The sequence below is a fragment of the Cupressus sempervirens genome, chromosome 11 (assembly GCF_028749045.1).
Source record: "Cupressus sempervirens isolate cs-2001-9-10 chromosome 11, ASM2874904v1, whole genome shotgun sequence".
Classification (NCBI taxonomy): Eukaryota; Viridiplantae; Streptophyta; class Pinopsida; order Cupressales; family Cupressaceae; genus Cupressus; species Cupressus sempervirens.
The window spans coordinates 93,269,048-93,282,023 of record NC_143128.1 but is presented as its reverse complement, the minus strand read 5'-3'; the positions used below and the strand labels follow the sequence as shown (position 1 = coordinate 93,282,023).

The 12,976-nt window shown below is 36.2% G+C and overlaps 1 protein-coding gene across 1 annotated transcript in view; it reads left to right on the top strand.

Moving 5' to 3' along the window:
- The window catches only part of ABA3 (molybdenum cofactor sulfurase (LOS5) (ABA3)), a 219,227-nt gene that overhangs the window by 57,368 nt on the left and 148,883 nt on the right, over window positions 1-12,976 (top strand). The window contains exons 9-12 of the mRNA XM_089811712.1: window positions 2-40; window positions 155-311; window positions 753-855; window positions 4,909-5,034. Of these exons, the coding sequence (XP_089667838.1) occupies window positions 2-40; window positions 155-311; window positions 753-855; window positions 4,909-5,034 (425 nt within the window). The remainder of the gene's footprint in view (window position 1; window positions 41-154; window positions 312-752; window positions 856-4,908; window positions 5,035-12,976) is intronic.

The following is a 12,976-nucleotide window of genomic DNA, read 5'->3' as shown; positions in this document are numbered from 1 at the left end:
GATTCATCTCAAAAGCTACAGAAGTCATACTTTGGTGGAGGTACGATCCAATGCCTATCTTGTACAGAATAGATAAATATTTTACTCAAGAATTTTATGTTTTCCTGTTAGCTCATTAAAATTCTTAGACCTCTGGTTACTTTATTATTTTCAGGAACTGTTGCTGCATCGATTGCAGATATTGACTTTGTAAGAAAAAGAGAAAGCCTAGAACAATGGTTTGAGGATGGCACTTCATCATTTCTTAGCATTTCAGCTCTTCGGCATGGGTTTGATGTTATCAATCAGTTGGGAATATCTGAAATTGCCTGGTAAGTTGAGAAGGTTCTGTGTGTAAGGATTAGAAATTGTACCAGTAATAGACGTAGGAAAGAAAATATATTATAACAGGCCATAATGTGGTGATCAAGATCATTTCTCCTCTATACTTAGGAAATTTAGGCAAAGGTGGGGGTAAGATGACAATACGAATGTGTGATTTATGTAGTGGAGACAGCTTACTTTATTCCTGTTGGTTAAGTTGGGTATTATAAAAGAATTATCAGTTAATGAAATTTTGTATAGTTCTATGCTTCTTGGGATTATTATTATTTTTATTTAATTAATTTAATGCTGAACCTTGACTATTTGATTAAAGTTAATAATGTCCATGGAAAATTGTAAAGTGGGTCATTTTATAAGCAGGAAAATGAAATAAAAGAAAAAGAAATTAAATTGTAATTCAGTAATATTAGATTGTTTCTGTTTCCCAGCCATACAGGGTCACTGACAGCCTACACAAGCAGTATGCTAGCAGCTTTGAGACACAGCAATGGAGCACCAGTATGCGTTCTCTATGGCAAACACAGTGATAAGGTTAGTCAAGATTTGGCATCTTTCCAATATATATTTCCAATTTCAATAAATGTAGATTTTATCTTTAAAGGAATCATAATTCCTTTTTCTGTATACATAAAGTGGAATTTTCTGAATGCAACAATGTTTGATGTAGTTACAAAATATGTTCAACTTTTACGGTACATGGAAAATTTGTATCTCAGACCTTACATAGTGAATGCATATGAAAAATGGCTAGTTTCATTTACCCAGTAATTTCCTTGGAGGGAATTGGTGAGCTTATTAATAGGTTAATGTTAAAGTTTTGGAAGGAATTTTTTTTTTGGATTGGTAAGAGGCAGATTCCAAGATTCATTATTATTATGAGTTGTGGTTAATTATTATTATTTATTAAACTTGAGTATATTTGAATCCAAGACCTCCCATATAAGAGGCTCACAGTTTACCGTTGCATTGTAGGCTCTTGCCTAGTTTTGGAAGGAAATTAAATTGAGATACTGAACCCCATTGGAGACTTGAATTAAATATAAAAAATGTTATATGAAAAAAAGAGTACAGCTCAAAATAAACCTAATAATGAATGAAGGAGGATGAGTATTAATGGATAGGGAATACATGAAGAGAATGTCCGTGGATGACAAAAATAGGTCAGCGGACTAGAAATTACAATGCTCTAATAATAAAGTCAGACTCTGACAAGAAACTTGATTGATGTAATTTTTAAAACAACATTTCCAGTATTTCTTGCATTGTATGGATCACATTAAACCTTCAACAATCAACTTGACCTTTTTAAAATTTTAAAACAAGATTTGCAGCATTCCTTGTTTTGTATAGATCAAATTCTTCCATGGACTCTCTATACATCTTGAGGGATAAAATGGCTTGGATCAGTGCACCTGAAACAAGAAAGAGTCCAAAGTTTAAAGTCTCAGTAGGAGAAAGAACAGTTGTTGCAAGAAATACAATAGGCAAGGTTGAGTCGAGAGTAACTCAATTGCAAAAGCATGTGAGAAATGTGTTCAATTATAAATTTTTTTGTTTTTCTACTTCTATAGGAAAAGGCAATTCCTAAAGTTAAAAAGAAATGCGAATTAGAAAGTGGGTCCCGCAAATGCAAGGAATAGCTAGTTGCCACTCCAGAGCAATCAGATGAATTATGATTAAAGTTGTCACCTTCTAGAAGTTACCCAATCAGTAAATTAGAATAGAACACTCAAAACGTAGCATATCAACACAATGATAGTTCCAGAAACATAAGGCATTTGTTTTTTCATCAATTGATATGCAACTACTGACAATTCATACACTGCATTCCAGATACAACAAAATGAGTGCTGGTTAAGATTACCAATCACCAAGAGCTGCCAACTAAGCAACTATTCATTGGGAACTAACAGCACAATTACAATATAAATAATTCAGCATATTCATGCTGCACACAGTAATTAATTGCCATGCTTTAGGCAAGAAAATAGTTGCATCATAATAGATATTCACCAATCTTGGCTTAAATAAAGATGCGATTCTTCTTGCAAAATTTTGTACCATCACAGAGGGCAAAACAAGGAGCAGCCCTTTGTCAAAACTCTTTTAAAATACTTACCTAGCAGAAAAAATGTCAAATAATATTTTCTCCTTGATTCACCCAACCAAAGGGGTAATGTTAATTTGATGACTTGTTTCTTCTTGGTGTCCAACTCAAGAATACAAACGGATTCAGCTCAATAATTTTCACAAAAATCTAAACTTGCAAACATGATAGACTGAACTAAGATCAACTTTGAATCTCACAAACTTTTTCTCACCCAAGTTGAAACTTTGCACGAATCCCACAACACCAATTTGGATGCACTCTCCCCACCATAGCTGGTTTTCTTTACATTAGGGCAACTCAGAAACAATAAAATAATCACCTTTGCCCCTTTTAAATCACTTATCTCTTCTTATATTGATGCCCAACATTATTGCTCATAAGATATCATTTAAATCTTTATTTTCTTTTCACTTTAGGTCACATAAAAAGATAGTAAAATTGTTTTTCACCTCCTTACCTTTGATGTCCACTTTATTTCACTCAACTAATAAAACCACTCTATTAAAACATATAATGAAATAATAAAATATTATTTCTCAGCCTTAGGAAATTTGCAAGGTTCTGAAATTGAAGACTCTGCACTATGAAGTTAAAAATACAATTAGATTGAGATCAGTTACCTGAGATAGCACTATAAAAGGTATCTTACAAATTGTAAGAATAGACAAGCTCTACAAAATTTCTCCAGAAAGTGCAAATCATGTCCATCAATCCATCTAAACACACAAGCGACATCAAAGTACTCCTTTGATCATGCTGACATTAACCTAGAAAGTGAACACCAACTGCACTACAAGAGAACTTGAAAATGGGGACATTAAAGTCCACCCTTCCAAAAGATTGCTTGTCCTCAAGCAATGCCAATACAATCCCACAAACATCAGACTGATGCAAGCCGAAGCCAAAAATTGATCCTTGGGTTTTGAGTCAACATAAGAAAACTATAGTACCATCTACACGAGGCACTGTCCTACAAGGTAGAAACACAAGAGACCTCCTGTAAAGCTCTTGTAAGAAGATAAATCCAAATTGAATAGATTCAGTCAACTCCTTAAAGAATTGTTCTTCGAGAGAGCCAAACCAATGCACCATAGATGTAAACTCTAGAAAGTCAACACTACCTCTCATTTGTAACAACAGCTGAACTGTAAAGCAATATAATCCTAGGGTTCTAATTCACTATTAGAAAGTACCCATCATGCTGATGCTGTGTTTCATGCCTTTGCCATGAAGAGAGTATCAATAGCCTAAGAAAATCCTCATAGTTATGACTCCACGATTTCGTAAGAAATGATATGTTAAGCCAGCGATTTACAATGAAGTACCTATTCAGGAAAAATGATCACAAAGATTTATTGAAGACATCAGGTTAAAATGTTAGTAAATAGAATTACGATTGGGATATGCAAAGAAAGCAGCAGTTTGATAAAGGAATATTGCAAAAAACTAAAGTTATTAGTTTAGATTAATGTGAAAGGAACAGTGATCTTTCAGATGTATGCTTTAGTGCGTTTCACTAATTCTTAGTAAGTCATGGACATTAATATAAACTCCTTGTTTCATTCTTGCCCAAGCTTCATACAAACCTAATACAACCTATAATTGATCTTTCATAATAGTGCATTCTCTTATGCGTGGAATTTTATTATCAATAGGTTCGATAATTTTTTTCCAGACAATCAAGCTTTTTTTTTAAGTTCATGAGATATGCTTGAAACTATACAGTATGTGCATATGCTCTCTCTCTCTCTCTCACACACACACACACACACACACACACACACACACACACACACACACACACACACACACACACACACAGATTGTTATCGAGGCAGGTTTGAAAGCATAAACACCATCTTTATTGGATGGAAAATTCATGTGTTAGTAACCTTGTTATATATGATTTATTTATTAAAAGCACGTTAATCTTTATCAGCAATAGAAACATTAGTAGGAGTCTCTACGTGCATGTTTTATCAATCACAATTAATGATTATAGATGTCTTTCTTTTGGATCTTTTTTCTCTAAATATTTTTCTTGCATTTCTTTGAAAAAGAAAATCCATATGCCTCATAAAAGCTTGACGTTTTGGTCTTGTCCACATGTCTATGTATTATGTTCAATGGTCCCTGCATTATGCATGTTGTGTTCAGGGCATGAACTTCTTTAATAAACTTATATAAAATACTGTCTTTAAGTCAGCAAAATGATAAAGTTTATCATCTCTTCTACTCATAAGTGTGAGTCAAAATCACTTTGAATTAATTTCTTATAGACTAGTAGTTTGTAAAGTTCATATGATTCTAGCATTTTGAAGCCATATTTTATTGTTCTTTTTTTCAGTTTTGTAGGTTCTCATTGTTCAAATATATGTACAAGGATATTAAAAGTTACATCTTTGTGTACATTGTAGGCCTATTTATTTAATATTTTTGTATTTGGGATGATTGTCACTTATCACATTATGTAGGGTTATCAAGGCTTGTCTTGTGCACAAGGTCCTGTTGTGACGTTCAACATGAAACGTCCAGATGGTAGTTGGGTCGGTTATCGTGAAGTGGAAAAGTTAGCGTCAATTAGAGGAATTCAATTAAGGGTAAGAAATTTTCATTGCTATAGGGATCTTATTTGTTAACATTGCTTATGAAGAAAGACATTTTCTTTAGTCTCTAATATTTTAATCAAAGGTTCTTTGATAAGTTTGATATTCCTTCTAATTATATGACAAGAAAACAAGGATACCAAAGACGTGAAATTGATAAATAATTGAAGTAGAGAATCTTTGTTACACCTTAGCTTTTACATGTTTGTACATTTGCTTTGTCATTCAGAAGCAAGTAGTTTGTGTATGGCAGTGTCTAGATCTAATTCCTTGTGACCTGTGCACACAGAGAGTTTCTAATACTAGTATGGGGTACACATTATTTTATATATCTGTTGTAGACATAACACAGATACAATCATAAATGTATAATATCTGATTTTGAACAATTATTCATAGAGATAAGTTTGTGTAAATTTGAAGTGTTTGTTTTTAATTTGCGTTGTTGATTATGGCTGGTGTATTTGAAGGTGTGTTGATGATTGGACTCTTGTTAAAAAATCTCTCATTTAGTATGCTCTTAGTGTTTGCCCAGTTCTGTTATTATAGTTAAACAGCAGCATGATAGTGCCAGTAAACTTGCAATCTGCCTTATTTCATCTTCTAGAGATACATTTACTGCTGGCCATTTGAGTATTTGTTTATCTATGCAATTTGGTTCACTTTTGGTTTATTGCAGCAGTCTTTAGTTTTGAACATGTACTGTCCCTTTTACTTGACCTTAGAAAATAATTAAGTGATTAACAATAAGTTTTAGATAAATAATAAATTAAAAGAATAATTTTAATTATTTAAAAAGGTCATAAAATAAATAATTGATTAAATTTTAAATAGTCCTAACTTCTAAGCTTCTTGAGATTTTTCATTTTTAATTATTTAAATTTGATCCTCAGTTATTCTAAGAAGCAACTTTATATTATGTGAATGGAAAATTTGTAGCCGAGTCACTTCATTAGAAAGTACCTTTCATAAGCTTATTATAAAAACTGAAACTAGATTATATTCTTTTCAGAAAGTTCAAAGAAAAGATTATAAAAAGTGGAACATAGTCATTTGGCATTTTGATTATCTTTCGAAAATCTTTTAATCTGGGAGATTGAACATGGTTCAGTCTTTAGTCAAAGGACAAAACCTCTTCTTGCCATCAACTTTGTAGACAAAAACCTGAGTGGCTGATTGAGTGGATTTGTGCAACTTTCATTGTTGTGCTAAACACTTGTTCCTTTTGATTATGTAATGTTTCATGAGAGAGAGGATTTTGTATAGTCAACTAGAGAAATAAGGAATTTATTCACAAATTGGCTAGCATTAATTTTCCAGGGATAAATAACTTAAGCTGTGCCTTTAAATAGTTTATTTATTTGTATGTGAGTGCAAATACGAGTTTGTAGAAAAAGCTATTTCTGTAGTGTGTGGTTATGAAAGGACAAAAAATTATAGAATGTTTATTTTATTGAGGCATAAATTCCATTTGTACCCTTTTAAGCTCTTATAGAAGCTGTATGTATTGTCCCCATTTTTGTGCCTTCCTAAGCATCATTTATTTTTAAAAGTTATCCTATTAGCAGCGGGCGCCGTAGGCTAATGTGGTGATTGGAGGGCCCTTTGTGGGTGATTTAGGGTTATTCAACCAAGCAATTCGACACTTGTTTCAATACTTGAAAGATCCCTAATGGATCTCTTCTGCTGATCTGCTGTAAATTTATATTTTTAAAATATGTTTTCCCTGTTTATTAAAATTTTCTGGCAGAGCTAGACAGAAGTTGCAGAAGGGTTTGATTGTTTTGTATTTTTGATGATTTTCAATAAGTAATAACAGAAGTACAATAACATGAACCAGTTCTGAAAATGTATTCCGAATATATTTAAAACAAAGTCGCTTCAAGCAGATTTTCTTGAATATACGCCTAATAAGTAACCGGATGAAGATTTATAATCATATCCAGATGAATACAACCAAGGATAGAGCCAACCTGAAGGCGTGAATGAGAAATATGGGCCCAGAAAGAAGTTACGGCTAGATTCTAGCTCTTCAAGTGCTACACGTGGGAAAGAATATGGCTGCCAGGTGCGGCCGTATAGTTGCAAAGTGTCCACATGTGGATAAAATGTCCAAACCCCAGCTAAAACTCTGACTCAATACTGCGTTCCCTTGAAGAAACAATGCACAATCTCCAAGATGCTTCTGACTCCTAAGAATCCAAACCACTATTTTGGGGGCTACGTCCCAAACAGGCAAAGCAAGAGGGTTTGGTGTCCCAAATGCTGAAAGCTCAATCAGAGCCGAAAACACAAATCCAAGATGTAATATGTCAATAATACCTTTGAACTTTGTCTTCATCTCCTTATAACCCACCAAACTTCGCTCAAACCCAAAAAGTGTCTCCATGTGGCATTGGGTTATGAAATAATATATTTCTCATTTTTAAAGAAGTCAAGTATCCAGAAAATGACCTTTTTCCCAATAGAAAGAAGTTCGTTCACCGAAATGCTTTGAGTCAAAAGAGAAATATTTAGAAAAGTTCAAGACCTTTCCAACGAGCTATTGCACCAAGAGATAAGCAATCCAGATGAGGCCAAAAACCCCTTATTACTCCAAATTGGCTATAACTTAGCCTTATTTAATTATTAAACCCTAACTTAGGAAATATAAAAAAATAACCCAAATAGCCACAAAATGACCGACATCACAAACCATAAAATCATCGTGTCACTTGTTTATGATTGAAGTCGAAAATCAAGGATCCATTGGCAGTCTCATTCCTGAAATCTAGGGATGCTCCTAAAATTTAGGAAACAAGCCCTATCCCTCTGAAATTGAACCCAAAGAGTAATCTCATGGAGACCCAACCTTGGGCAAGATCATACCTCCTAAAAAGTAGGAACTACCTCCTAAAAACAAGGAACATCTCCCCACTGACCAATAACTGCCAGAACATCAAGTCCCCAACACTGAATAACCATACTGGGTCTCTATCCAACCCTGTCAGCCTACAAGACCCCATAATAAGCTGACTCAGATGTCTCTGCTAGATTGAGCTAAAAGAGGGGACATGACGGTACTATCTGTAATGTCCCTTTTTTTGGTGTTCAGTATTGCTTATTCCCTTGATGGGTAAAAATTAAGAGATACCAAATCTTTGCCTTAATACTCATTAAGAATATCTGTTAAATGATTAATGAACTACCTGTTGACCAGTAATAATGTGATTCAGTGAATGGGTGGAATGATATCTCTATTCATAGCATCACTGTTCAAATATTGACACCTAGAATTGTCTTGATACCCCTACAAATAGTGCTCTAGGTTGGTTAAGGATACCAATAGTCGCACCGTTTCATGATTATTTATTTATTATATGTCCCTTAACTAACAAAAGTATTATTGATTGCTTACATCATCCCTTCTTAAAACTTGTCGTCTTCCAAATGATTTAAAGCAAAAATGAAAACAACATTATAATTCTACTATTGGGACAAGTGAGAGGACACCCTTGGAGTAGCAGAAGACATTTTTGAAAGAAGCTTTAAGCCTTTCTCTACAATCAATTGCTACTACCTTGCTGTCTTTAGCAGCCTCAAGGCATCCATGATGTCCTTTTACGTAGTGACCAACTTTTTCTCCTGTTCCACCCTTGCGGACTTCTCTTGTACTAGCTCAATATCAAGCTCCTTCACTCTCTTTTGTAAGGTATCCTGTTCTCCTTTTTCTTTAGGAACTTGCCATGTAGCTTGTTGTAGCTGCTAGTATGTCAAAAAGTTCCCTCTATTTCAATGAGTGCTTATCATGACTATATGACCCCTATGTCCTGTCACATGCTCACACTTTTCCTTCCATCCCTGTCGGGCCATCCTTGCCCTGAGAGACATTCAACAAATTCAGTATGGCATCGCCTATCATGAACCTTGTTATATTCCAAATATGGATGAGATATTATCACAATAATTAGTTACTATTATTCTACAACAAGTATCTTTATAATAGAGAGAATAGAATAGTATTGCACAACACATTTGTTATGACAAAATATTATTCTCATTGATTGTACCAGAGTCTTACATAAAAGCATGATGATTCCCACATTAACCACACCCTCACTTCTCCAGATCCCACACAAATAGACCCAACATGGTTAAGTCTCAAAATGTCACCTATTGACGACAAAATTGACATCCCTTCAGAACATTGTTTAGTTAACTAACAAAAGTATTATTTAACTATTCATGGCATAGTTACTGCCTACATCATCCCCCCCAAAAAGAATAAGTCGTCTTCCAGATGACAAGTATGTGTCAAGTAATATCTAGGAAGATCGATGACAAGAGTGTAGATAATGACTTGTATTGCACAAACTCAAAGTTGTAATGTAGTTCAAAAGAAAAAGGGGGGGTGCTGTAGGGGTCTTGGGGCAACACCCCCAACAGGGTCGAGAGGCAACTGATATCATTTTCTTGATTTGTTTCCGATGCCATCTCTTGTCTACCAACTTCCATCTGATTACCAACTACCATCTCCCTTTATGTCTTGCCATCTCTCTTCTTCGTATAGTCCCATCAGTACTACCTTCTCCTGCTTCCTGATGCTATGGTTACCTTCCCTAGCAGCATACCTCATGGGGCTCATTCTAGGGTTCTCGTAGCTAGTTCTCACCATCTCCTTTAATGCCATGAACTTCTTTCTCCATGTGCCAACCTTTTCGGTTAATTCTGAACTTCCCTTCTAAGTGTACATGCTTTAGGTGTACTGGTGTTGTACGATGTACGAGACTTCCTTCCCTCTAAATGAATTGTGCCTATGGTGTGAACTTCTACAGTACATGCAATACAAATTTTTCCAACTGTACGAGATCCTCTTGTATGAACTTTGCCAACCGTATTAGCTTCTCCTACTATATATTGTACAGGTGTTTCTAGTATACAGGTTCTTGCCTCAACTTCCATATGGACACCCGTACCCTCAGTTTGTTCCTTTTTATGGCCTACCTCCACTTCTATATAGGTCGTCGATTCCTATGAATTGTTTGTATTGTATGGGTTGTACAACAACTTGGGTACGTATGTGCCTTCCTTCTCTTCCTCCATGTATGAACTATCTTGCTAGGTATCATCCATAAGTTTCCCCCTCTCTATACAACCTACCTCCACTTCCGTACAGGCTTTTGCTTGCAACAAACTGATTGTACATTACGACTTAAGATTTTCTTCATATGGTTTGTTTAGTTATTTTCTCTATGAGAGCTCTTCTTCTAAACTTGATTGTGTTGTACATCTGTACTGCTTGACACTTTTGTGCCAATTTGCTTGCTCTCTGTAATTCGTATGTCTGTATGACTCAACACTCCCTTTCTGATTTGCCTTAACTGTATTGTTTGGTATGCGTCCATACACCCTATATTTCCCTCATCTACTACCCTTTCCTCCATCACTGATCTGTCTCCTTTGTGGTTGTCGCTTTCTTCCTGTGCAACTGCCTTTTAAAAAGATCTTCCTTCGAGAGTTAGGGTTGGCCCTTTCCTTTTATTATTGTCTTGTGTTTTATTACTTTTTTTTCCCTTCCTTGGTATTCTTTATATTTTGTTGGGTACATATCCCCACCCCTCTATTTCTTTGATTTCCAGCATGTGGCAACTGGGTTGGAATACTTCATAATCCTCCATTTTTCAGTGGAACAACCCATATAGTGAACTTGTTTCATTTTTTGAGCATATTCCTAATCTTAGGTCACCCTTGTTGTCTGGCTCCATCCCTATTTTTTGTCTTACTCCCCCTTCTTCAATTCAGAGTTGGATGTCAACTCTTGACTTACTGTTTGGTTTTTGAGGTCGGTGTATTTCTTCCCTTCACTTTCAATGGAAACTGTGTTCTTTTTCTAGTTATGGTTGGCTTTTGTTGTGATGAGCCAATCTCTGCCAAGAAGGGCTTTGTACCCCTTCTCCAAAGTAATGACCACAAAGTCAACAAAAAATTGTTGTGTTTCCGCATCACTTTGTGAGCTGTGAGTGTCCCGAGTGGCTTTACGCCATGTTAGTCTGCTCCTATCAAATGGAATGTTGGTGGCCAAAGTGTTAGTTTGACTAGTTCCTTCCTTGTCTCTTTCGGGACTACATTTACTCCTGATCCTCCATCTATGATGGTATTGATGAGTGTGTGTCCCATGATGTCCATTTCTACTACAATAGGGGTCCTTCCCATCCCAATTGTGAGCAACATTGGTTCGACAAGAACAAGGTCCTCTTGGGCGTTTCTCCTCCCACCTGCATCATTAGTGTTCTTGCCCTTCCCTTGGCCGCCATTGGTGTCTTCTATGTTGGAGATTGCCATTTTCAATTGCGACAATATTTCTAGTAGCTTTGCCACTCGTACTAGTCCAATGGTTTGCGATGTATGTTTTATGATGTTAGCCTCCAATGTAGACCGAGTCGGGGTACTTGTGGCCTCATGGGTTTGTCTATGTTCATTTTCCATTGCCGTTTGCATTTCCCTTCTAGCTTCCTTTAACCTCTCCTTCGTGTGAGAATCCGGGTATGTGGCTTCTTGGTTTGGGCCCTGGTGATTGCCAAACTTCCTCTAACGAATTTGTTACTCATATCAAGTTCACGACGTTTCCCTTGGGACACTCAACATCTTCACGGTTCCCCAACACACTATTTTTACAACATACTTCCACCACCTTGATTGCTTTAACATTACTTTGTGAAGTGGCCCCATTCATTGCATCTCCTGCATTGTATCCTCAATCACCCCTTCGTGTTGTACTTGATGCGGCTTCGTGGCATATTGTTGTTGTGGTTGTCACTTTCACACCTATTGTTCCAATAGCCTCCTGGGGAGGCATTCAAGGTGGCAACTCTTGGCAGTGTGGTAGGTGGGGTGACTTATTCCACTGTTAAGAGTACTTGGCTCCTTACTTCTAAATTGTTGTTAAGAGTACTTGGCTCCTTACTTTTAAATTGTAAGGGCATTCTTTGAGTGAGTGTCCTAGTACTTGACAAATGTCATAGAATGATTTTTTGGGACAAGACCTTCATTCTTTCACTCAATACACCATTTTCCTTGTTTTCTTTTCTTTTTTTCTAATCTCATTTCCTTCATCATCCTTAGCATGTCCTTATGAAGTGTTAGGATCATTCGTGTCTCGCCATCGCTGTCACCATCCGCATTGTCATCATCACTTATTGTCTTTTTGCCTTGCAATGTCTAGTTCTCACTTCCAATATCCATCGCCCTACTGCACTCCTCTATGTATGAGGATGGTGGTACTACCTTAATCTTTGTTCAGATAAATGGTGTTAACCCCTTTATGAACCATCTCTTCTTTATACCATCTGCTGGTTGGCTTTCCAATTTTCCAGTTAGTTCCTTTAGCCTCTGATGACAGGCCCAAACTGTCTCATTCTTCCCTTGTCGAGCATTATATCCCTTAGCTGCTACTTTGTCGTCATCTCAAAATAGCCCAAATTCCACTTCGAAGGCTTTATTCAAAGCCTTCTACATTGCTTTCTCCTTGGCTGGAAGGCTTGTACATCAATCGATTGCTACAACCCTCATGGTGGCAAGAAATGCTTTCAACCAATAGTCCTCATCCTCTTGCCCTCCTACTTTCTAGATGGTCACACATGTTTTACAGTGGCCCATAGGATCTTCTAATTGATCGCCACTAAATTCTGGTAGTTTTTTCTTATGTAGGATGTTTTCCATTTTCCACATACCATAGGTACTGTGCACGTTATTAGAATTAGGCACCTTCGGCTACCGCACCTTTGGCAACACCCGAGTCTTCTAACCCTCCACCTCTACCATTCACGTCTCGGTTACCTTCTTCATAGTGGTGCCTATATTCTCTTCTACCCGGAGTCTTTGGTTCCATTCTCCCTATCCTTGTGTAATGTCCCCTATTAGAGTTATGAAATATAGCTTTCAAATTGCAACAATTTGT